This window comes from Pongo abelii, chromosome 15 (genome assembly GCF_028885655.2).
Source record: "Pongo abelii isolate AG06213 chromosome 15, NHGRI_mPonAbe1-v2.0_pri, whole genome shotgun sequence".
Classification (NCBI taxonomy): Eukaryota; Metazoa; Chordata; class Mammalia; order Primates; family Hominidae; genus Pongo; species Pongo abelii.
Genome location: NC_072000.2, coordinates 106642855 through 106668629, shown reverse-complemented (window position 1 = coordinate 106668629; position 25775 = coordinate 106642855). Strand labels below are relative to the sequence as shown.

General features: G+C 50.7%; 1 protein-coding gene across 18 annotated transcripts in view; it reads left to right on the top strand.

Moving 5' to 3' along the window:
• The window catches only part of MOK (MOK protein kinase), an 89288-nt gene that overhangs the window by 55206 nt on the left and 8307 nt on the right, over positions 1–25775 (top strand). For 10 of the 18 annotated variants that reach the window (XM_024231817.3, XM_024231816.3, XM_024231821.3 and 7 more), the window contains 5 exons: positions 16278–16379; positions 17361–17534; positions 18247–18361; positions 20497–20697; positions 20788–21329. In XM_024231817.3, the coding sequence (XP_024087585.1) occupies positions 16278–16379; positions 17361–17534; positions 18247–18361; positions 20497–20697; positions 20788–20868 (673 nt within the window). In that variant the 3' untranslated portion in view covers positions 20869–21329. Of the gene's footprint in view, positions 1–522; positions 542–1089; positions 1131–11760; positions 12010–16277; positions 16380–17360; positions 17535–18246; positions 18362–20453; positions 20698–20787; positions 21330–25491; position 25775 lie in introns of those variants that run through there. The other 8 variants (XM_054530573.2, XM_054530572.2, XM_009249498.4 and 5 more) reach the window with 8 other exon arrangements.

Here is a 25775-nt window from a genome sequence, read left to right as displayed (position 1 = left end):
CCTTTGATCCAGATGGTTCATACTGGTAACTTTTCATTTTGGAAAGCTGAATGGCAATTTCACTGCAGCCAGAAGTGTCAACCAAGAGTCCCTTCTCATGAGCCCGGGTCCTGTGAGTTCATCTGGAGGGGGCAGATGTCAGGAGCACAAGGCCACCTGCATCTCACCAGCACACAAGATGGCCCATGGTGCACCAAGTCACCGAACTGGACTGAGGCACTCATCTCCCCACTTGGAGCTGTTTCCTGCTCACCCACATTTCCTCCTCTCTCCTTTAGTCATAAGATCCTGCCGTTTTCTGGAATAGAAGCTAGGCCTACCACCAGAGCTGTATTTTAAAATATTATTTGTGGCATGTAATATGAATTGAATTTATTTATACAGATTTAAAATCTTTATTTTTATTTATTTTCTTGAGATGGAGTTTTGCTCTTGTTGCCTAGGCTGGAGTGTAATGGTGTCATCTCGGCTCACCGCAGCTTCCACCTCCCGGGTTCCAGCGATTCTCCTGCCTCAGCCTCCTGAGTAGCTGGGATTACAGGCATGCACCACCACGCCCGGCTAATTTTGTATTTTTAGTAGAGATGGGGTTTCTCCATGTTGGTCAGGCTGGTCTCGAACTCCCGACTTCAGGTGATCTGCCCGCCTCAGCCTCCCAAAGTGCTGGGATTACAGGCATGAGCCACCGCGCCCAGCACAGGTTTAAAATCTTGTTCCCACAATTCCAAAATCTATAAAAGCTCTGGAAACCAAAAGATTTCTTGGGACTCATTTGTTGACAAAACCTGACCTGCCTCACCCTGAATTTGTCAGCAAAACTCCCCTTGGCTGATGGGAGGCTCACTGTGGGGTTATTTATCATGGTTACTGTGAATTAGTCACATTTCACCACAGACATCATGCTGGACAGATGACGGAATGTGGATCTGTCTTTTGCCTCTTAGAAAACACGTCGGACCTATTGGTAAAGTGGAAACAGAAAGGTCAAGCACAAGGGGGAGAGGAGCCTCCCAGCAGCTAAGGTCGCTGCACACGCCAGGCTGAGTTCCTCGTGTTTCGTGTGGGCGAGTCTGCCTGGTCGAGGGGACTAGGCAGAATGGAGAGACCCATGGCCATGTCCTGACTGTAAGGTCAGCTGAGAGAAAGGAAAAATAGACCCAAAGTCAGGCAAGCAAGTCAGACAGTCAGAGGAAGCAGCCCCAAGCCTATAGAATGAGGGATTTATATTGGGGAGAGGAGTTTGAGGGAGTTCTTTGGTATGGCCGCATCCTGGGGTTGGTTTTTTTTCTTTTTTTTTGAGACAGTCTTGCTCTGTCGCCCAGGCTGGAGTGCAGTGGCGTGATCTCGGCTCACTGCAAGCTCCGCCTCCCGGGTTCACACCATTCTCCTGCCTCAGACTCCTGAGTAGCTGGGACTACAGGCGCCTGCCACCATACCCGGCTAATTTTTTGTATTTTTAGTAGAGACGGGGTTTCATCATGTTAGCCAGGATGGTCTTGATCTCCTGACCTCGTGATCCACCTGCCTCAGCCTCCCAAAGTGCTGGGATTACAGGTGTGAGCCACCGCGCCCGGCCATCCCAGGGTTGTTTGCTGGTTAATTTTGCCACATATCACCTTGTGATGTTTACGGTAGCAACTAGATGAAGAGCAGGAACTTACAGAAGGGTGTAGGTAAAGTTTGTTTATGCTTCCCAGGACCTCCTGCTGTGAGGTCTGGATGGTTTGTAATTGGGGTGTTTGCTTATCACAGCGAGGTCTGACAGATGAAGTCTGCTGGCTTTACCGTGGCGCCTAGATAAAGGCTTAGAAATGTAAAGAGGCTTGAGGGAAGGGTGGACCACACGGAGAAGGGTTGCAGAGCTTTAGGGGGAGGGGTGGGCAGCACCAAGAAGCTTTTTTGGGGCAGTTTGTCCCTAACATTCCAGCCCTTTAATAGGTAATAGAAGAGGGGCACCGTTGGCGTCTGGCCGCTTCTTGCTGGGAAGGGGCGACGGTTATGGGGGAAGGCCGGACAGTAGGGACTGCCGTTCTTGGAGCCATTGGTATTCTTGGAGCGCATCATATCTTGTATTGTATTGAAGGCTCCGATACGGTCCTGTAAAAACTGAGTGAGAAGGCGTAGGAGACAAGGGCTGAATGCTAGAAAAAGAAGAATGGTTATGGCTGGGCCTAGGAGGGGCATTAGCCATGGAAACCAGGTACTAAAGGACCAGGTGGGCCACGCTGGCCATCGGGGGACATTTTCTTTAATTTTTGTGCTCGGTCCTTTAGTGTTTTTACAGAATTTTGTACTAAGCCAGATTGGTTACGATAAAAGCAACACTGTTCATCTAGAAAGAGGCAGAGTCCTCCCTTTTTGGCTGTGAGTAGGTCTACACCTCTGTGATTTTGAAGAACCACTGCTGCTAAAGAATCTGTTTGTGATTGGAGAGTTGTAATGGATTTGGCTATCTCTTCCAAGCTATCTGTGAGGTCTTTGGAGAGGGATTGGTAATAGGAAACAGAGGTGGTTAATCCCACAGTCTCAGTTCCAACTCCTGTAGTTATTCCGGGGACTGCTAATAGAGGTATGAGTTGTATAGCACGGCGGTGTCGGATGGGGGTATTAATTGGGATTGGTAGGGGTTGGTCTCCTGGGGAAATGTTGATTTTTGGACTGAGGAAAACCAGGGTGCAGGTGCCTGTCCAGTTAGAGGGGAGGCAAATATAAGTTGAGGTACTGCACTGGAAAAGTATGCCTTGGCTTGGTAGACAGAACTGGTTGTGTATGCTAAAAAGATGTACTGTTTTGTTGTCCTCATGCATCCATACTCCTAGGGCCCCGGCTAGAGCTGCTGCTGTGAGTGGTTGTAAAGGGTGTTTGCTTTAGGCTGGGGGCTGTGGGTTCTTTTTTCCCAGCGTAAGAGGAAGCGTTTTGTGTCCACTAAGATCCATGTGGGAGTGTTGCTGAATGTCGGGATAAGGACACAGTCGCGGGTGGCGGGTGCAGGGATGGTGCATGGAGAGGGGAGCTAAGGGAAGAGGGATAAATGGGAGGTGTCGGCCGTTGCAGTACACTGAGTTTTTGTTAAGAAGGTGGGAGGTGTCAAGGGCTAGGGGGCTAGAGAAACGAAGCCTGTCTATATTGTTGGTGGCTTTGAGAGTAGTCTGTTCGGTGGAGGGTTTGAGTTGTGCGGTGTAAGTTGCACAGTTTGGAATTTAGGTGGCTGAGGGGAATGCCTGAGGGTAGATGTCGTTGGTGCACAGTGGTGCTGGATAGGATAAGATTCTGTGGGTTGTTATGGTTCCTACTCATATGCATTTATCACAGCTGCGGTAGGGGGCTAGGTTGCGTAAGTAGGGATGTAAGGTTGTAACAGCCGGACCAAACTCACTAGCTAACTGGGGGGAGATTTTTGTTAATGCCTGTATGTCGAGTTTGAGGGGCTGTTAATGAGGATTTCAGGATGGTAGCTTTCTTGGGTGGAAGTCCAGTTATAGGCTGAGGCAGGGATTGCATTGTATGTTGTGGAGAGGAGGGATACGCAGAGTCAGCAGTCTCTTGCCAGAGAGGAATTGGAGTTTTTTAGTAAGGAGTGTGTGAGATTAAGTGTTCTGTATAGGTGTTCAGGGGTTGTAGGTATTGGTTGGACTGAAAGAAGGGTTGGGGTATTGATTACGAGACGGGTTAGAAAGGCAGATAGTGAGCAGAAAAATAAATAGTTCGGTTTCACCCAGAGTAAAGCCATAGAGAGAGCCTTGGAAGAAAAGGTCGGTTATCCACTTGAAAAAGGCCTCCAGGGTGTTGTTCCATGGGTGGAACCAGGAAATATCTTGTGAGAGGACGTGAAGGAAGAGAGTGAAGTGGCAGGATAGACAAAAGCAGGGCATCTAGGGAGGATGTGGGAATGTTTGATAGTGATTGTGATTCCTGCTATAAGGGTAACGATTAGGCAGAAGGCTAAAGTGAGGGAGACTTTTTGGCTGGTATTCCAATTGGAAGGAGTTACACTATATAATCCCACTGCAAACAATAGGGTAAGTATTATAATGCCTGCAATTAGGGTATAATAGAGTGTTTCCATTAAAGGAGGCTAGTTGTAATAGAACTTTAAACCTGTTTGAGATGGATGGATTTACTGATGTGAAGTTTCTTCTGGGATGGATGTGAGACGGAGTCAGGCAAGGAGTGTGCTGGAATAACAGTTAGAAGTTGGTGAGGTGCTGGTTGGTGGATCGGAGGTGGGAGCTCTCTTTAACCTGGAAAGGTGATACTAGGGGGTATGTCCTGAGAGTTTGGCTGCAGTAGGGGTTGTAAGTGTCACGCGCGTCCATGTGAAGAGACCACCAAACAGGCTTTGTGTGAACAACAAGGCTATTTATTTCACCGGGGTGCAGGTGGGCTGAGTCCGAAAAGAGGCATCGAAGGGAGATAGGGGTGGGGCCGTTTTAGAGGATTTGGGTAGATAGTGGAAAATGACAGTCAAAGGGGTTTGTTCTCTGGCGGGCAGGGGTGGCAGGGGAGGTCACAAGGTGCTCAGTGAGGAAGCTTCTGAGCCAGGAGAAGGAATTTCACAAGGTAATATCATCAGTTAAGGCAGGGACCGGCCATTTTCACTTCTTTTGTGATTCTTCACTTGCTTCAGGCCATCTGGATGTATACGTGCCGGCTTGGGCTTAGAGGCCTGACATTCCTGTCTTCTTATATTAATAAGAAAAATAACATAAAATAGTATTGAAGTGTTGGGGCAGTGAAAATTTTGGGGGGGTGGTATGGAGAGATAATGGGCGATGTTTCTCAGGGCTGCTTCAAGTGGGATTAGGGGTGGCATGGGAACCTGGAGTGGGAGAGATTCAGCTGAAAGAAGATTTTGGGGTAAGGGGCGATATTGTGGGGTTCTTAGAAGGAGCATTTGTCATATAGAATGATTGGTGATGGCCTGGATGTGGTTTTGTATGAATTGAGAGCTAAATGGAAGACACAAGGTCCGAATAAGAGAAGGAGAAAAACAGGTATTAAAGGACTAAGAATTGGGAGGACCCAGGACATCCAATTAGAGAGTGCCCAAGGGGGTTCAGCATAATTACTTGCTTGGTTGGTGAGTTTTTGGGCTCTATCCTTGACAGAGTCCTCCTTTTTAAGTTGGAGGCTGAGCTTGGTGAGATGTTTTTAAAAGATCATTAGTCCGTTCCGTTCTACCTTTCCTGAAGACTAAGGACAGTAAGGGGTATGAAGGTTCCACTGAATACCAAGAGCCTGAGAAACTGCTTGGGTGATTTGACTAATAAAGCCCAGTCTGTTATCGGACTGTATAGAGGTGGGAAGGCCAAACCGAGGAATTATGTCTGACAGAAGGGAAGAAATGACCGTGGTGGCCTTCTCAGACCCTGTGGGAAAGGCCTCTACCCGTCCAGTGAAAGTGTCTATCTAGACCGAGAGGTATTTTAGTTTCCTGACTCGGGGCCTGTGAGTAAAGTCAATTTGCCAGTCCTGGGCAGGGGCCAATCCCCGAGCTTGATGTGTAGGGAAGGGAGGGGGCCTGAATAATCCCTGAGGAGTAGTAGAATAGCAGGTGGAACACTGAGAACTGATTTCCTTGAGGATAGATTTCCACGATGGAAAGGAAATGAAAGGTTTTAAGAGGCAGACTAGCAGCTTGTAACCTGCATGGAAGAGGTTATGAAATGACGACAGAATAGAATGGGTCTGTGAGGCTGGAAGGAGATATGTTCCTTGGTCCAAGAACTATTTGCCTTGTGTGGGAAGAGATTGATAGGTGGAAGTTTCAGTGGCAGAGTAGGTGGGAGTGACCGATGAGGAGAAAAACTGCCATGAGGGATAGAAGTTGGAACACTAGCTGCTGCTTTAGCTACCTTATCAGCATAAGTGTTGACCTGAGCAGTGGGATCTGATGCCTTTTGATGGCCCTTGCAGTGAATGACTCCAGTTTCCTTTGGAAGTAAAGTGGCCTTGAGAAGAGTTTTTATTAAGGAGGCATTAATGATGGAGGACTCTTGTGTAGTGAGGAAACCTCTTTCAGCCCATATAACAGCATGGTGGGGCAGAATATGGAAGGCACATTTAGAGTCAGTATAAATATTGACGCATAATTCCTTAGCAAGAGTGAGGGCTCGAGTTAAAGCAATGAGTTCGGCTTGCTGAGAGGTAGTGGAGTGGGGCAGAGCAGTAGCCTCAATGATAGATGTGGAAGATACTATAGCATAGCCTGCCTTTGCTGGTGAGTGGGGATTAGGCCTGGTGGAACTGCCATGGATAAACCAAGTGTGATCAGGGTAAGGAACAGGAAAGAAGGAAATATGGGGAAATGGAGTGAATGTCAGGTGGATCAAAGAGATACAGTCATGGGGGTCAGGTATGGTATCTGGAATAATGTGGGAGGATGGATTGAAGTCTGGCCCAGGAACAATGGTAATTGTGGGAGACTCAACAAAGAGTGAGTACAGCTGAAGGAGCCAGGGAGCAGAAAGTATATGCATCAGGTGTGAGGAAGAAAATAGATTTTGGAAGTTATGAGGGCTGTAGAGAGTGAGTTGAGCATAGTTTGTGATTTTGAGGGCCTCTAAAAGTATTAGGGTGACGGCAGCTGCCACACGGAGACATGATGGCCAGCCTAAAACGGTGAGGTCAAGTTGTTTGGACAAAAAGGATACAGGGCGCGGTCCCAGCTCTTGTGTAAGAATTTTGACTGCACAGCCCTGCACTTCGGCTCTGTGTAATGAAAAAGGGTTGGGATGCGTTAGGGAGAGCTAGTGTGGGAACAGCTTCCAGGCTGTTTTTAAGGAACGGAAAGAGGAATGGGGAAAGGATTTAGGATCTATGTGGTCAGCTAGGTTTTCTTCTGTGAGTTTATATAATGGTTTTGTTAGGATGGCAAAACCAGGTATTTAAAGGTGAAAGTATTTAACCATGCCCAGGAAGGAAAGGAGTTGTTGTTTTGTAGAAGGGTTGGGGTTTGGGAGATTAGCCGGACACAATTAGCAGGGAGGGCATGTGTGTTTTCATGAAGAATTATGCCGAGATAGGTAATGGATGAGGAAGAAATTTGGGTTTGACTGAAGTATTGGGGGCTGTCCATGAAGCCTTGCGGCAGTACAGCCCAGTAATTTGCTGAGCCTGATGGGTGTCAGGGTCAGTCCAAGTGAAAGCGAAGAGTGGCTGGGATGAAGGGTGCAAAGGAATAGTAAAGAAAGCATGTTTGAGATCCAGAACAGAATAATGGGTTGTGGAGGGGTTGTTGAGGGAGGTATTGAGGATAGGAGAGTATATGGGTTTGGCACTACAGGGTGGATAGCCAAAACAATTTGGTTGATAAGGTGCAGATCCTGAACTAACTTGTAAGACTTGTCCGGTTTTTGGACAGGTAAAATGGGGGAATTGTAAGCAGAGTTTATAGGCTTTAAAAGGCCATGCTGTAGCAGGCGAGTGATAACAGGCTTTAATCCTTTTAAAGTGTGCTGTGGGATGGGATACTGGCGTTGAGCGGGTAAGGGTGATGAGGTTTTAACGGGATGGTGAGGGGTGTGTGGTCAGTTGCCAGGGAGGGAGTAGAGGTGTCCCATACTTGTGGATTAAAGTGGGGAGATACGAGGGGAAGATGCGAAGGAGGCTTTGAACTGGGGAAAAGGGCAGCAATGAGGTGTGGCTATAGTCTAGGAATAGTCAGGGAAGCAGATAATTTAGTTAAAATGTCTCGACCTAGTAAGGGGGCTGGGCAGGTGAGGATAACTAAAAAGGAGTGCATAAATGAATGTTGTCCAAGTTGGCACCAGAGTTGGGGAGTTTTAAAAGGTTTAGAAGCCTGGCCGTCAATACCCACAATTGTGGAGGCAAGGGAAAAGAAGGTAATGTGGAGTGGGTAACCTCCGTATTGATTAAGAAGGGGATGGACTTACCCTCCACTGTAAGAGTTAGCCAAAGCATCTGTGATGGTCCAGGAGGCTTCCGAGGCAATTGGGCAGCGTTAGTCTTCAGCCGCTAAAGCCGAGAAGATCTGAGAAGGAGTCAGTCAGAGAGCCTTGGGCCAGAGTTCCAGGGACTCTGGGAGTGGCTGCTGGGCGAGTTGGACAGTCCGATTTCCAGTGAGGTCTCGCACAGATGGGACATGGTTTAGGAGGAATTCTGGGCTGTGGGCATTTCTTGGCCCAGTGGCCAGATTTCTGGCGCTTGAAGTAAGATCCTTGGGGAGGCAGTTCTGGAGGAAGGCCTGGCTGCTGCGGTTCAGGCATTTGGAAGTTCTTGTGTCCTGGAGATGTGGCTGGGGTTTGTCTCACAGTGGAGGCAAGGAATTGAAATTCAGAAATTCATTGCTACTTGGCTGCCTCTACTCTATTATTGTACACCTTGAAGGCGAGGTTAATTAAGTCCTGTTGTGGGATTTGAGGGCCGGAATCTAATTTTTGGAGCTTTTTCTAATGTCAGGAGCAGATTGGGTAATAAAATGCCCATTGAGAATAAGATGGCCTTCTGGCCCCTCTGGGTCTAGGGCGGTAAAGCGTCTAAGGGTTGTTGCCAAATGGGCCATGAACTGGGTTGAGTTTTTATATTTGATGAAAAAGAGCCTAAACACTAACTGATTTGGGAGAGGTCAGATAAAGAAAAAGGAGCATTAACCTTGGCTAAGCCTTCGGCTCCAGCCACCTCCTTAAGAGGAAATTGTTGGGCAGGTGCAGGAGGGCTAGTCTCCCCACGTGAAACTGTAAGCTGGACCCTGTGTGAGGAGGGGAGGTGATTAAAGGATTATAGGGTGGGGGAGCGGAGGCTGAGGAAGAATTGAGACCTGGCTCGGCCAGGCGAGGAGTAGCCTGGGGAGGAAGGGAGAGGTCAGATGGGTCTGTAGAAAAGGAGGATTCAAAGGACTCAGAGCTTGGAGTGGAGACTGAAGGAATAGACAGGAGAGAAGAAAGATTTGGGATGAGTCGCATTGGGAGCAGAGACTAGGGAGAGACCGATGTGTAAAAGAATGCCTGGACCTCAGACCATTTGCCCATTTTTCGACAAAAATCATCCAGGTCTTGTAAAATGGAGAAATCAAAAGTGCCATTTTCTGGCTGTTTAGAACCATTATCGAGTTTGTACTGGGGTCAAGTGGTGTTGGAGAAGAAAATAAGACACTTAGGTTTTAGGTCAGGCAAGAGTTGAAGAGGTTTTAAGTTTTTGAGAATACAGCCTAAGGAAGAAGAAGGGAGAATGGAGGGTGGAAGATTGCCCCTAGTGAAGCAGGCAAGCCCAGAGAAAAGAGAGGGTAGAGACATGGAGAAGGAGGGTGGGGAGCAGCCAAAGCAGGTGTCCCCGCAGTTGACTTGGGTAGAGACATGGAGAAGGAGGGTGGTGAGCAGCCAAAGCAGGCGTCCCCACAGTTGACTTGCCACCAAGGGAATGTGGGTGAATGACCAAGGTGATCAGACACCAATGGAGTGTGGGTGAATAATCAGGCAGGCGTCCCTGCAGTGATTAAACACCAAGAGAAGACTGTCTTCCCAAGTCTGTGACTGGCGCTGGAGTTTTCAGTCCACGGATAAAATGTGTCTCCTTCGTCTCTACTAGAGAGGAAAAAGAACTGGAATTGAAAGAACAGGGAGACTGAAGGGTAGCAAGAGAGGCTGGAGAAGAGAGTGAAAAGACCACTTACCTGATTTGAAATTGGTGAGATGTTCCTTGGGCTGGTTGGTCTGAGGACCCGAGGTTGTAGGTGGATCTCCTCACGGAGTGAGGGCAAGGACAGGGGACTGGTCTCCCGAAGGAGTCCTCCTGTCTCGGGTTTCGGCACCAAATGTCACATGTGTCCCTGTGAAGAGACCACCAAACGGGCTTTGTGTGAGCAACAAGGCTGTTTATTTCACCTCGGTGCAGGCGGGCTGAGTCCGAAAAGAGAGTCAGCAAAGGGAGATAGGAGTGGGGTCGTTTTAGAGGATTTGGGTAGGTAGAGGAAAATTACAGTCAAAGGGGGTTGTTCTGTGGCGGGCAGGGGCAAGGGGGTCACAAGGTGCTCAGTGTGGAAGCTTCTGAGCCAGGAGAAGGAATTTCATAAGGTAATGTCATCAGTTAAGGCAGGGCCAGCCATTTTCACTTCTTTTGTGATTCTTCACTTGCTTCGGGCCATCTGGATGTGTACGTGCAGGCTTGGGCTCAGAGGCCTGACAGTAAGGATGACCTGGAAAGGGCCTTCCCATTTTGGTTTAAGGCTGGTTGGGTTAAGGGTTCTTTTTTGTTTGATTTTTGTTTTTTGTTTTGAGACAGAGTCCTTCCCTGTCGCCAGGCTGGAGTGCAGGGCACAGTCTCAGCTCACTGCAACCTTTGCCTCCCAGGTTCAAGTGATTCTCCTGCCTTAGCCTCCCGAGTAGCTGGGACTACAGGTGCGTGCCACCATGCCCGGCTAATTTTTGTATTTTTAGTAGAGAAGGGGTTTCACCATGTTGGCCAGGATGGTCTCAATCTCTTGACCTTGTGATTCACCCAACTCGGCCTCCCATTGTACTGGGATTACAGGCGTGAGCCACCTCGCCCAGCCGGGTTAAGGGTTTTTAGAAAAACATGTTCTGGTAGGAGGGTCTGGTCAGTGAGGCCTTTATGTGGTGTTGGGAGGGCCTGGTCTGCCTGTTTGCAGAGGAGGTGGCGGATGGGGGAGAGTGCTGGGAGGTATTCTAATTGAGAATCAGAAAGAGGCCTGTTTTGTAAGAGGAAAGGGCATCCATACATTAATTCAAATGGGCTGAGGAAGGAGGGTGCCTTTGGGCTGGCTCTGATGCTGGCTAGAGCTATGGGTAGGAGGCAAGTCCAGGGCCTCTGGACTTCTAGAGTGAGTTTGATCAACTGAGTTTTAAGGACTCCATTTGCCCTGTCGACTTTTCCTGATGGTTGGGGTCAATATGGGATATGGAGGTGCCACTGGGTGCCGAGGGACCGGGAGAGCTGTTGGGTGATTTGGGAAATGAAGTCAGGGCCATTGTCTGATTGATTGGAGCGAGGGAGACCAAAGCTAGGGATGATTTCTCTTGTAGGTATCTGGGAGACTACTGCGGCTTTTTCTGAAGAGGTAGGAAATGCCTCCACCCACCCAGAGAAGATGTCTATAAGAGTGAGAAGGAGTCTTGTATTTTTGACTGGAGGCATGTGGGTGAAGTCTATTTGCCAGTCTTCCCCTGGGAGTGTTCCTCTTAGCTGGTGTGTAGGAATAGATGGGGAATGGAGGGCTCCTTGAGAGGAGGTGACAGAGCATATATGACAGTTTGAAGTTATACTTTTTAGTGAGGTAAATAGGTGAGGGGAGAAGAAATATGGGCGGAGGAGGAGATACAGGGGACATGCACCAATATGGAAGGATTGGTGGAGAGATGTCAGGATTTTGTTGGTTTGGCCCTGGGGAAGGTCTAGCTTCTGGTCCTTATCTATCCAGTCCCCCTGGAGGAAGGCTCCTTGTTGTAGCAATGAGGCTTTTTCAGTGGGGGAGTATTGAGGTTGGACTGTAGGGGTAATGAGGAGGAGGGAGGCAGGAGCGGAAGAAAGGGAGGCTTCTTTTGCTGCCCCATCGGTCTTTCTGTTGCCTCTTGAGATTTTATCTGTTCCTGTTTGATGTCCCCGACAGTGTATAACTCCTGCCTCAGTTGGGAGATGTGCGGCCTGAAGGAGTTGGTAAATAAGAGGGCGATTAGTGATACGGTCACTTTGGCAGTAAGGAATCCCCTCTCTTGCCAGATGGTGGCGTGGGAATGAAGAATGTGATATGCATCTTTGGAGTCTGTGTAAGTGTTGACTCATTTGCCTTTGGAAAGGGTTAGGGCTCTGGTGAGAGCTATGAGTTCTGCTTTTTGAGAGGAGGTTCCTGGAGGTAGGGGCTTAGCTTCAATTACTTGGTTCAAGGGAAACAACTGCATACCCAGCAATTTTGGGGGAGCCAGTGGGCCCGGAAGAGGAGCCATCTATAAATAGCTGGTCATCGTGGTTGGTAAGAGGCTTGGAGGAAATGTTAGGAGAGTGCGGCTGCAGGCGATCTAGGACATCAGCGCAAGAGTGAGTAGGAGGGGAAGAAGATACAGGGAGTAAGGATGCTGGGTTGCAGGGAGCACTTTTGGCAAGACTGAATTCGGGAGTTTTGATAAAGAGGGCATGGGGTAATTGAATCCGGGAAGGAGGGAGCCTAATGCTCAGGAGGAGAGGAGATGGTGTAGATTATGAGGACTGTAGATGGTGGTATTTTGACTGAATGTTAGTTTCCTGCTTAGAGCTTAAAGTGGCTGCTGCTGCTAGTATTCCAAGACAGGTTGGCCATCCTCTGACTGTGTTGTCTAACTGTTTAGAGAGGTAGGCTACAGGGGCAAAGGAAGGAGGGTCTCCTTTCTGTTGCCCTGAGACACCGAGGGCTATTCCTCAGCTTTCAGCAGTATAGAGTGTGAGAGGTTGGGAGATACCAGGTAAGGACAGAGCTGGTGCAGTGACAAGAGCGGTTTGAAGTTTGCAGAAGTTGGGGAGTATGTTATGCGAGGGATTTAGAGGCTCATTGAGAGGACCTTTGGCTTCTTCACAGAGCGGGTGAGCTAGGAGGGCAAAGTTGGGAATCCATATTCTAAAAAAGCCCGCTAGTTCTAGGAAGGAGAGAACTTTGCTTTTGGAGGAGGGCGGGGGCAGATTATCTATTAGTGCTGCTAGGGCAAGGGTCATAGCCCAGGTCCCAGGGGAAAGTTGAACTCCTAGGTAAGTTACTATGGAGGTGGAAAGTTGAGCTTTGGAGGGGGAGACTCTATACCCTTTGGTGGTGAGAAAGTTTAAGAGAGTGACTGTGTGGGTTTGAGAGTCTTCTAGAGAGGGGCTGCAAAGGAGAAGATTGTTCACATATTGAAGGAGACGGCTAGGGGAAAGGTTTAAGGAGGTGAGATCTCGAGCTAAAGCTTGTCCTAAGAAATGAGGGCTATCTCTGAAGACTTGAGGGAGGACAGTCCAGGTTAGTTGTGACTGGAGGGTGTCAAGGTCGGTCCAGGTGAAAGCAAAGAGGTTTTGGGAATCAGGGTGCAGGGGAATAGTAAAAAAGGCATCTTTTAGGTCCATAGCAGTGTAGCAGGTGGTGTTGGAGGGAATGAGACAGAGAAGTGTATAGGGGTTAGGGACTATGGGATGAATAGGAAGGACAGCCTGATTGATGGCTCGGAGGTCTTGCGGGAGTCGGTATGAGCCATCTGATTTTTTAACCGGGAGGATGGGGGTGTTATATGAAGAACGTGTTGGCCTAAGAAGACGGCGTGAACAGAGCTTGTTTGTGATGGGCCGTAAGCCTTTTTGGTGGGTTAGGGAGATGGGGTTTTTGGGGATGCTGGGAAATTTAGAGAGGTCTTTTAACTGGATTTTGATGGGGTCATGGTGAGCAGCTAGGGAAGGGGTGGTGGTGTCCCACCCTATTGGGTTTACAAGAGAGGTGGGAAGTGGGTGCTGGAGGGAGGGGTCAGGGGCTGGACTCGCAGAAAGGAGTAGGAGGGACTCCGGTTGAGGGAGAGAGAAATGGGTGATAGAAGCTTTGAATTTGGCCAAAATTTGAATTTGAATTTGGCTTTGAATTTGGCCTAGGATGGGGGTAGGGCAATGAGGCATGATAAGGAAAGAGCGCGAGAAAACAGTATCAAACAGAGAGCAAGTAAGGGGTCTGGTGGCGCGTGGACCCAAGATGAGTCCATCAGCCGCCACGACTGAGACCTGAGAGGGATGAGTGGGTCCTGAAAATTCAGGCATAGCTGAGTAGGTGGCCCCGCTTATGGATTAAAAAAGAGATCGGCTTACCTGCTACTCACAGAGTTGCCCTGGGCTCCAATGCAGTGATGGCAGATGGGGCGGGGGCTCTGGGCCCGGTCAGTCTTCAGCGGCTAGGCCGAGGAGCTGCGGGAATGCAAGCGATTCTTCACTTTTTGTCTTGTTAAAGGGGCGGTGGCTCTGAGGAGCAGGCTTGTCTGTCCGTTTGTTGAGAGGACAGTCGGACTTCCAGTGGCCCGTCTGCAGGCACACTGGACAAGGACTCTTTGGCACTCGAGGGTTAGGATATGCCCACGCCCGGTGGCCTTCTTTGCCACACTTAAAACAAGGCCCGGAGGGTTGCTGCTATCGGGTCTTTTGTGCCCTTGGGTAATATGGCTGGGTTGATGGATAGCCGCTGCTAGAAGCTGGTATTTAGCACGATCTCTTTGGGCTTTATCTAATTTATTTTCCTCATCCTTGTTATTAAAGACTTTGAAAGCCAGATTAAGGAGGTCTCGTTGTGGGGTCTGAGGGGCATCTTCAGCCTTTTTAAGTTTGCGCCAGATGTCGGGGGCAGATTGGGAAATAAAATGGGTGTTAAGAACAATAGTTCCTTCCCGGGAGGCGGGATCGACGCGCGTGTAGTTTTGGAGAGTCTCTATAAGGCGAGAAAGGAATTGGGCAGGGTTTTCGTTGGCCTTTTGGGAGATTCCTTTGAGTTTTTCGAAATTTACAGCCTTATGGGCAGTTTTGTTAAGGCCTGCAGTGAGGCAAGTAACCATATGATTACAGGAGGCCTGGCCGGGGCCTGTGGGTTGATACGCCCAGGTACGCTCTTCTCCGGGAACTGCAGCGGCCCCTACTGGCCTAGTAGGATCTTGCCGATGGAGGTCATCGGCCTGGGCCTGGGCTGCAAGCCACACTCTTTCCTTTTCTTCCGGAAGGAGGGTAGAAAACAAAATAATATAGAGATCATGCCAAGTAAGTTCATAAGACTGGGTGAGATATTTAAATTCTTTGATATAAGTGTCGGGATCGGAGAAGGACCTGAGACGTTTCTCAATTTGGGAGACATTGGAGAGGGAAAAGGGGACGTGGACACGGACCATCCCTTCGGCCCATGCCACTTCCCGGAGAAGAAGCAAGGGAGCAGACTGTTGGGTGTGTTGGGCTCGAGAACGAGTAAGGGGTGGAGATGGGGAGGACTCAGACTCGGAGGCGGAGTGGTTGGAGAGAAGGGGAGAGAGAGGTAGAGCCGGAGCGGAGGCATACGGTGGGGAGTCATGCTATTCCGGTGGAGGATTAGGATGTTGTCGAGGAGGGGAGAAATCGGCGGGATCAAAGAAGGAGAAGTCGTCCGCTGGGGCTATTGGGATGAGGGGAGCAGGAGGCGAGTCGGGTTTGGAGCAGGCGAGGAGAATTTGAAAAGTACAGCAGGACTGGCAGAGGGAGGGACGACTACGGATAGTAAAGAAAGCCTGAACATGAGGAATCTCAGACCACTACCCACTGCGGTGGCAAAAGTTGTCTAAGTCTCTGAGCACGTCGGAATCGAAAGTGCCATTTTCAGGCCATTGGGAGCCATGGTCTAATTTGTATTGAGGCCATGTGGTGTTACAGTAAAAGATAAGCCTTTTAGGGCAGATTTCTGAACGGAGGCCAAGAGTATACAGATTGTGTAGGAGGCACCCAAGGGGGGTAGTTTTAGGAGGAATAGACTGAGAGGCTCCCATAGTGAATGGAAGGGAGAGGGGTAGAGGAAGAAGAGACTGCCGGTGATGTCCCCTTTCCCGCGGAACTTGTCAGGAATAGAGGAGGTAACCGCCGTGTCAGGCGTCCTTGAAACGGAGGAACCAGAGGCCTGGAGGCTGGAGGAAGCCCTTGGCCCAGCGCTGGGTCTTTTGGAAACGGAGAGATGGACGGTCAAGAGTTCCAGGGAATGGCAACAGTCTCTTTTTACTCACCCTGGCAGAGGCTTTGATGGTGGATGAAGTCACCAGCAATGGGAGAGTCTAGGAGATTCTCTGGGTCTTCGGCAGGTTCGGGGAAGGGGAGATTGGCCAGGAGAGCAGTGATAGGGGAGGGAGGGAGAGAGAGAGAAAGAGAGAGAGAGAGAGAGAGATTGATAGTGAGCGAGTCCTGGCCAGAGTCTATCCCCCTTCCCGGGTTTCGGCACCAGAATGTTAGGTCAGCCCAGAGAAAGGAAAAATTGACCCAAAGTCAGGCAAGCAAGTTTTTATTAACCTGCCACCAGCTGCTTAACAGTCAGAGGAAGCAGTCCCAAGCTTACAGATTGAGGGGTTTATATTGGGGAGGGGAGTTTGAGGGAGTTCTTCGGTATAGTCACATCCCGGGGTTGTTTGCTGGTTAATTTTGCCACATATCACCTTGTGATGTTTATGGTAGCAGCTAGATGAACAGCAGGAATTTACAGAAGGGTGTAGGTAAAGTTTGTTTATGCTTCCCACGATCCCCCCTTGTGCGGTCCAGATGGTCTGTAATTGGTGAAGTCTGCTGGCTCCGCCCTAACACTGACCACAGTGCCCCTTGTGCCCTTCCAGTCTGCAGCCCCTCTTTCCTGGAGTAAATGAACTGGACCAAATCTCAAAAATCCACGATGTTATCGGCACACCTGCTCAGAAGACCCTCACCAAGTTCAAACAGTAAGTATTGTGCTCTGAGAGTGGACATGGACTCACTCCCCTGCTAGGACCTGCGGCAGGGCAAGCCCCTCCCTGTGCGTCCCTCAAACCCCTCTCAGGAGCTCCTTCGGCCGACAACAGGGCTTCAAGTTCACTTGAGGGCCAGTGAGTGGCTGCTCAGACAGAGCCCAGCACTTTTAAGGGTCTCCAAGGTGAGCTCTTCCTTGAGCATCACAGAAAGATTTGTCACAGGCTTTCTGAGGGCCGGGGAGTCAGGCTTTGTTCCCTGAGTAATTTAAACAGGACTTAGAAGCCTTTGGGTGGAAACGTTCCGCAAGCACAGAGCATAGGTGGTGAGGGCTTTCTGCAGCCCTCCACAGCCCTGCTGGCAGGACCAACGCCTGGAAGAGGTGTTCCCGGACTCTTAGGGTCATTCTGATGAAGCTGAGGCTGGGGAGTTGGGACTTCCCAGGGAGGGCCTGTGGGCTGAGGGGGCGAGTAGCACCCAGCAGCCCCCACATCCCAGGGAGGGAGAAGGTGGCAACAATTTTGGACTCTTCTTTTTTTGTTAAACTTTTATTTCATCTTCTCATGTGGGAAGGTGATATTAATCTTTTATAGGAAAGGTAGTTTTCTTACATTTATAGCATAACAGATCCCCCCCTTTATAATAGACTATTTTTTAATAGATTTTTTTAAGAGCAGTTTTAGGTTTCCATAGAGCCCTGTCCCCATGTGCACACAGCCTCCCCTGTCGTCAGCACCCGCCTCGAGTGGTGTGTTTGTTATGGTCGATGAACCGTGGATATCTCATTACTACACAGAGCCCATCATTTACATCAGGGGTCCCTCTTGGTGGTGCACGTTCTGTGGGCTGGGACAGGTGTAGACTCTGCAGTCATAAACCGTTCCCCACCACACAGAGCCCTTAGTTGTGATGGTGGACCGCCGGTGCGCTCAGTGACAGCATGACCATTTATTATCATTGGGCTTTTAATACAGGTCGAGAGCTATGAATTTTGATTTTCCTTTTAAAAAGGGATCAGGAATACCTCTACTGACAACCAATTTGTCCCCACAATGCCTCTCCCTCTTGCACGCAATGGTGGCCTACGATCCCGATGAGAGAATCGCCGCCCACCAGGCCCTGCAGCACCCCTACTTCCAAGAACAGAGGTAGGCACTCTCGTGGGTTCGGTGGGGCAGATGCAGGACCTGGCAAATGAGACCCATGGGCACATGGTGGGGCAAGGGACTGCCCTCTGGAGGGTCCCTGGTTCTTGGGAATCGCGCTCTCTATCCTGAAGAGTGGTCAGGGCCTCTTGGGGCCCACACCTTGCTGCATTCTGGTGCATCCTCCCCAAAATGAGGATGTTAGCAGCTCCATGGCAGGAGAAAGAGGGGCTGGCTGTCCACTTTGCGGTTGACGCCAAGGCTACGGGTAATAAGCCTTCTAGAAGAGCCTGGTGTGCGGCCCTTGTAAATGGTGTGAACAGGATGCATTCTGAGATGTTAGAGCACTTTGAATGTCACCTGGCACTGGAAGTACCTGCTGAATGTGAATCTAAGACATGTCTACCCTGAGGTCATCTAATTCCGTACCTCTGGACACTCCTGTTTGCGTAACTGTGGAGGTGACAGTTTGATCTGAAACTGCGAGTCCCTGGGTAGGCAGTGCTTCTGGTTCGTGGAGCCAGCTCTGTTCCTGGCCCAGAGACTGTCAGGCTGAGACAGAAAAGAAAAAAAAAAAAGTCTCCTGATTACAGCTCAGGCGGAAAAGAAGAGCTAGTGACAACTCACACAGTAGACAAATTGGAGACAAGCCAATAGGCCGTGTGCTCCACGGGCTCTCAGTGGAGCTGCTCCGTTCTCTTCTCCTTCCCCGTAGGAAAACAGAGAAGCGGGCTCTGGGCAGCCACAGAAAAGCTGTCTTTCCGGAGCACCCTGTGGCACCGGAACCACTCAGTAACAGCTGCCAGATTTCCAAGGAGGGCAGAAAGCAGGTACTAAGCGAAATCGGAGCCAGAGACTGCCTAGCTCAGCCAGGACTGGATGCCCTCAGGTGGCCTGTGTCTCTCTGAGGAGGACGCCACCTGTGGAGGCTGTGGCATACCACATTGTTAGTCAAGGCCTGAACAGCATGCGAGTTGATGGCTCCATGTGTTGGGACATCAGGGACCCCAGTTCTATTTGCTCAAGCCCTTTCTGCCCCAGTAGCTAAGAATTGATGACGAATATCCCATGTGAGCAGGCCCAGAGAGGGGACGCTTGCATCAACTTTTGTGTCTGTCCTGATGACCACGTGCAGGTGCCAGGTTCTATGCCAAAGCACCGTGCAGACATCGCCCCTCAGAACGGCCCTGGAGGGAGGCGCCAAGAAGATGCAATGCTGGCCCAAGTCACCCACCCAGCCAGTGACAGGCCCCAAGTCCTAGGCCCGAGTCACCCACCCAGCCAGTGACAGGCCTTAAGTCCTAGGCCCAAGTCACCCACCCAGCCAGTGACAGGTCTCAAGTCGCTGTCTCTGCCTGGCCCCAGATGAGCACTTCGTCCCATCAGCAGAGGTTGTACACATTTTGGGTTGAGAAATGCCAGCTTCACTCCTCAGTGCCTTCACCTTCCCACCTACCGTGTGGCATCCTAGCCTGGTGCAGTCCTGTGTCACCTGCTGGCAGGGTCGCACCAGTCTCCCAGTTCTGGGCTGGCACCCCAACAGTGTGACAGCGTGCCTTTCCATCATTCATCTGTTTGGTCGTCTGTACGTCACTCGCCCCTCCCAGCCTTTACCGAGTGCTCCCTGACCGCTTGGGAGCTGGGAACCCAGAGCTGCAGTCAGGCTGCTCTCCAGAAAGCCAGGCTCCTGTGTCCCGTTGGCCCCCGATTTGACAGCTCCACTTGAATGTCCAAAAGACAAACTTGCTGAAACTCCTCCTGATCTTTCCCCAAACGTGCTTTTTCCCTGTGGCTTCCCGTGGACTTCCCTCCGGCAGCGGCAACTTCGTCAACTGCCCAGGCCCCCCGTGGACCCTTCCTTCATCCCACAGGGGCTTCGCCTTCTTGCCTCCTACGTCCTCCTCACCTTGCCTAAGTCACCACAGGTGGCCTTCTCACTACTGTCCCTGCTCTGCCTCTGCTCCCTCCTGGACAGAGGGTCTGCTTCAAACCCTTGATGTCACTCCTGGCCGGCATTCACCCAAGTCCCCACCCTCAGTCACATCCGAGGTCAGCATGCTTTTCTCTAAGGGCCCGATAGGAAATATTTTAGGCCCCACGGCCATGGGGTGTTCGTTACACTCCCCACTTTGCTGCGGTGTGAAAACAGCTGGAGGCAACACATGAACCACATGGAGGCTGCGTTACAGTAGAACTGGGGACACTAAAATTTGAATTTCACATAATTTTCACATGCCATGAAACTTTTTTTTTCAATCATTAAAAAATATAAAAACCGGGTGGATGCGGTGGGCCACACCTGTAAACCCAGTGCTTAGGGAGGCCAAGGTAGGGTCACTTGAGGCCAGGAGTTTGAGACCAGCCTGGGCAACGTAGGCAAGACCACTGCCCCACCACCCCATCTGTTTTAAAAATTAGCTGGGTGTGGTGTGTGCCTTTGGTCCCAGCTACTTGGGAGGCTGAGGCAGGAGGATCGCCTGAGCCTAGGAAGCTGAGGCTACAGTGAGCCAAGATTGCACCACTGCACTCCAGTCTGCGCTACAGAGCAACAAACACCGTGTCGCAAAAAACAAAACAAAAACAAAAAACCCCAAATGTAAAACCATCCTTAGCTCACAAGCCACCCAAAACCAGGCGACAGGCAGATCAGGGTGTGAGACCTTGGAGCTAGAGCAGGAGGCAGGAGGTGTGGGCACCACAGCCCGCGAGCCCTTTGCCGCCCGCACTGCTCAGCTTGCAGTTGGCATTCTTCAGGTTCCCCCTGAAGGTTTGGCCTCCCCCGTGGGACTCTAGTGAGCAGCCACTCCCTTGGGGTGTCTGGGACCTGGTGGATGTGTCCCAGTCACATCTCATGGTCAAGAAATTGTATTAGGCAAAAGCAATACAAAAGAGCCTCTTTCGTTTTTCCTAATTTCCATAAAGCAGAAAGCGTTTTATGTCCATCTGGCCTCTGTTCTGTTTCAAGAAACAGTCCCTAGAGCAAGAGGAGGACCATCCCAAGAGACAAGGACCAGCCTATGTCATGGAACTGCCCAAACTAAAGCTTTCGGGAGTGGTCAAACTGTCGTCTTACTCCAGCCCCACGCTGCAGTCCGTGCTTGGATCTGGAACAAATGGAAGAGTGCCGGTGCTGAGACCCTTGAAGTGCATCCCTGCGAGCAAGAAGGTAGCGCGGAACCAGCTTCTCTGACAGCGCTGCTCTTCGACCCAGCCCAGGCCGCCACTGAATTTTGTGTCTGTAATTTTTCTTTGACAGACAGATCCGCGGAAGGACCTTAAGCCTGCCCCGCAGCAGTGTCGCCTGCCCACCATAGTGCGGAAAGGCGGAAGATACTGAGCAGCACCGTCGTCTCGACTTCCGGAGGCAACACCAAACCCGATCGGGCCAGGCCTGAGCGATCTGCTTCTGAGACGCCACGGAGGGCTGGGGATGCGCCTGCGTCCGTTTCGCGCTGGCCGGGGCTCTGGGTGCTGCCCTGCGCCCTGCCGCACTCGCGGCCCGCGCAGCTGCCTAGGATGTTCTGGGCTAATATATTTGTAAAACCACCGCATTCTAGGGTTTTCTTTCATTTTCGTTAAGAATTTGGGGCAGGAAATATTTTGTAATTTTGTATATGAATCAAAACAAACGAGCAGGCATTTCTGTGATGCGTTGGGCGTGGTTGGAAGGTGGGTTCTGCGTGTCCCCTCCCAGCGCTGCTGGTCGGTCGTGGAGCGCCACCACGTCTTACCAGTGACGCAACTGACACCCCTGACTTTTATTAAAGAATAAGCTGTCGTTACAGTATTGCATTTTAATATTTTCCGAGTCCAACATGTGTCCTTACCAGCCATTCCTTTATTTTAGCTTTTGTGGGCACACGAGGGGAATTGATTTTGTTGGGAAGACTTTGGCGTGGCTTAATTTTTTTTTGAGACGGCGTTTCGCTCATTGCCCAGGTTGGAGTGCAATGGCGCAATCTTGGCTCACTGCAACCTCCACCTCCCGGGTTCAAGGGATTCTCCCGCCTCAGCCTCTCAAGTAGCTGGGATTACGTGCATGCACCACCACGCCCGGCTGATTTTTTTGTATTTTTAGTAGAGACGGGGTTTCTCCATGTTGGTCAGGCTGGTCTCAAAACTACCGACTTAAGGTGATCCTCCCGCCTCGGCCTCCCAAACTGCTGGGATTACAGGCATGAGCCACCGCGCCTGGCCTAGTGTGGCTTTTCATTTGAAGAACCATTCAGGAAGGAACACACACAAGTGTGTCCTCGGAGCCCTGTGTGCTCCTCAGTGACTAGCCTGGCGAGGTGGTGCGGGGCACAGGGCAGGCCTGAAGGGTCTCTTCTGAGCACAGGCTTCAAGGTGACCACGTTGTCATTTTAGCTCCTGGTGCCCAGCTGTCTCTGGGGAGTATGGAGCCCTGCCCCTGGCCTGCCAGTGGGTGCTTTGAGCTGTTTGCTGAGTGCCAACAATAAGTTGGGCACCTTGTGTCCTAGAAAGAGAAACCTGTTTCCCCTTGGGGATGGGATGGGAACATTGCAAAGGAACCGTGGCACTGGCCGGGCTGCTGGGCAAAAGAAAAGTCCTAGTAAGTCCTCTTGTTTATCTGGGAAAGTAACTTAGTAATTGGGTCTTCTTTTTTGTCATCTTCCCAAACTTATGAGATATTTTTGGAAAAAGCTAAATTTCCCAGGCTAGTGTTTAAGCCTCCTTGTTCCCCTGTTGAGACAAATCTGTGACTCCCTTCCTTAACATGCTCTCCAGTGGCCCTGGCCCCAGCCCCAGGCCACCTGACACGACAGCGGGGCCGCAGGAGATGGACCCCGGGCCACACGGAGGGAGGGCAGGCTGGAGGAGGAGGAAAGGGCCGGGAGTGTGGGGCAGCGAGTCCGTGGGCACAGGTGCCCGCTCTGCACCACATGGGGGCAAAGGAACCCAAGAAGGCAGATTCCAGCCCGGAAGTGAGGCTTGCCGTAATGTTCAGACCGGAAGTGAGGCTTGCCATAATGTTCAGCCCGGAAGTGAGGCTTGCCGTAATGTTCAGACCGGAAGTGAGGCTTGCCGTAATGTTCAGAGCAGGGTGCGGTGCAGGCTCTCCCTGGGCTCCTTTTAAACCCATTTGAGACCCTGGTGCAGCCTTGAGGGCTGCCCTTGCTGTAGGGGAGGTGTCTGAGCAGGGGGGTGGTGCCGTTCTGCCTCCACAGAGGGCCTGGGAGTCCCAGGGGAGTCAGACGCCAGGGCCGTGGGCAGAGCCCAGCAGCAGGGAGGGCTGGGGGACAGAAGGCTGGGGAGATGGCTGTAGGGGGGTCGGCGCACAGGTCACAAGAGAGGGACCTGTGGGTAGGGGAGTGGTAGCTAGGAGGGCCATGCCATGTCCCCCGGCCTGGCTTCAAGGTCAGGCATGTTAACGGATTGAGTGTGTACTTGGGAAACGTGTTACTCCCTTCACGTCTATAAAATATGAAGGGAAAGTCTACAGTTCTTCTGCAGGCCTTTTTGAGAAAGCAAATGTGGTCTGCAGATGCCGGTGCCCAGGACACCAGCTGCCCTGTCCTGACTGTCACCCTCCTCCTGGTGGGGGCAGCGGGGCTGGGGGCCCTCTGGAGGCAAGAAACAGTCCCTAAAGCAAGAGGAGGACCATCCCAAGGTACACCACTTCAGGCCCTCCTGGTTTGGTTAGACTCGGGCATAAACGCTCTGAAGCAGTGTCGAGCCCGGCACGCCAGGGCCCAGGGCAGCTGGGCCTCCACCCTGGTGGGGGCGGGCCTTGCGGGGAGAAGCAGTAAGCAGCCATCTCCATCCGGCACTCAGATGTGCACGCCCTTGTGTGACAGGCGGCAGCAGTGCGACCGTGACCTCCCGTCTCCTGCTCTGCTGTCCCCACACCTGCGGTGCAGCCAGCCTGCCACGAGGCAGCTAGAGTCCAGCTAGACCCACCCCTGGCACGGCCGACCTCTTCCTGGCTTCTTCTGGGCCTAATCCCCATGCATTCTCCAACGCTAGAAGTGTAACAAAGTGCAAGGCAACAAGTGAGAAGAGCAAACCCAAATCGTACCGGGGAAGCTAGTCTTTCCAGGGCACCTGACTGAGGGCATGACCAGCCTTGACGCTGCCTCGCTGCCATCTGCCCAGGGCCTGCTGAGTGCTTGAGTCCATGGTGACAGTGGTGGGGACAGTTATGAGGCAGTTAGATTTTGGAAGTCATGTTGGCCCACTTGGCTACGGAGCAGTCTTAGGAACAGCGCCATAAAAATAAAGATTTATTCCTGACACAGATGCATCTAGAGTAAACTGGGGTGTATCTGACAGCGTTAGTACAGTTATGGCCAAATGCAAACTGCATTCCAGAACCAGCGAAGGGTGACAGACTGGGCTGAGGCAGAGCTAGGACTAACCGTCTCGAGTGATGCCATCTTGGGGCCAGCAAAAGTTTTGGACACGGCTGGGTCATCTGACCAAACTGCTCAAATCTTTACATAATTATTGTCCTGGTATTAAATTTCCACCTGCCACTTCCCACAAACCGGAGACAGAATAAGGAGATGACCAGGAAGACTGCTGGATTAAGAATTCTAGACTTGGCTGGGTGTGGTGGCTCACACCTGTAATCCCAGCATCTTGGGAGGCTGAGGCAGGAGGGTCGCTTGAGCCCAGGAGTTTGAGACCAGCCTGGGCAACATAAGGAGACCCCATCTCTACAAAATATCAAAAAATTACCCAGGTGTGGTGGCACACACGTGTGATTCCAGCTACTCGGGAGGCTGAGATGGGAGGATCACTTGAACCCAGGAGGTTGGGGCTACAATGAGGTATGATCGCACCACTTCATTCCAGCCTGGATGACAGGTGAGACTCTGTCTTAAACAGAAAATGATTGTATATTTATTTTCAAAAGTAGTTCCTTCTGACTTCCAAATACACCCGTGGTTCACTGTAGCTGTTTTGGGCCCTCCTGCGTTTGGCTTCCTGTGTAACTGACAGCACCTAGCAATCAGCACTTTAAAATGACAGAAATACCAAAGTACCTAAAACGTGCTAATATCTTATCTTAATACAGAGGTCACTCTGCATGTGTCTAATTTATCCATTCTGATTCTTTCATTTAGAACAGCAAGTCTTTGTGTCTTGTATTATTTCTCTTTCTAGAAGACTCACTCCATAGTTCATGGCCCCGTGATCCAGAGGCCCTGCTGGGGCCTCCGAGTGGGGCAGGCTGAGAACTCAAGCTGTAACTAATCTCTCCTTTGAAGAAAACTAAACCGAGGGCTGAGCTGATGTGAAGTTTTCCATGGCTGCATTCATACAAATGGTGAAAATGTAGCATACCTCCCCTCAAAAGCCTGAAAGTAAAGACATGCCCCCAATTTAATGTGATGAATTAGAGAAATAGGTTTCAGACACTTCATGGTTTAAAGTCTCACAAAATAAAGCTTTCAAAGAATCCAGTTGTAAATGATTTTTTTAAAAAATAAACATTCTTCTGCTTGGTAGCTGCACATTCTGTTGGGATTCCAGTAACTCGCTGAGCAGGTGTGGGATGCCCTAAACTCACAGATGCTCACGAGCTGGTTTCAACCAAGTAAGAAAAACCTCAGGTAAGGCCGGGCGCAGTGGCTCACGCCTGTAATCCCAGCACTTTGGGAGGCCAAGGCAGGCGGATCACGAGGTCAGGAGATCGAGACCATCCTGGCTAACATGGTGAAACCCCGTCTCTACTAAAAACACAAAAATTAGCCGGGCACGGTGGCGGGTGCCTGTAGTCCCAGCTACTCGGGAGGCTGTGGCAGGAGAATGGCGTGAACCTGGGAGGCGGAGCTTGCAGTGAGCTGAGATCGTGCCACTGCACTCCAGCCTGGGCGACAGAGCGAGACTCCGTCTCAAAAAAAAAAAAAAGATCTCAGGTAAACAGTTTGATTAGCTAGTTCATGTCCCACGTTCATACTCACTGTAGAAACTGTGTTATGTGTGGTCACAGGCTTTCAATGACGAAAAAAGGACTCGGAGCTGTATGGAAACGTGATCTTGAAGCCCTCTGCAGATGTGCAGCTGCCCACAGTGGCCACAGACAGCTGAGACTGCGAGGCGACCACGGAGCCCAAGCCCTCCTGAGCCATATTCTTGAACAGCCCGTCTCAAGTGTGACTGATGAGGGGGCTTCGAGTAACATGGGGTGAAAAAGACAAAACAATTCCATACCAACCAGTTCAACCCAAATGTACAGGACAAACTAAGCCAATTTAACAGAAGATAAACAAGCGG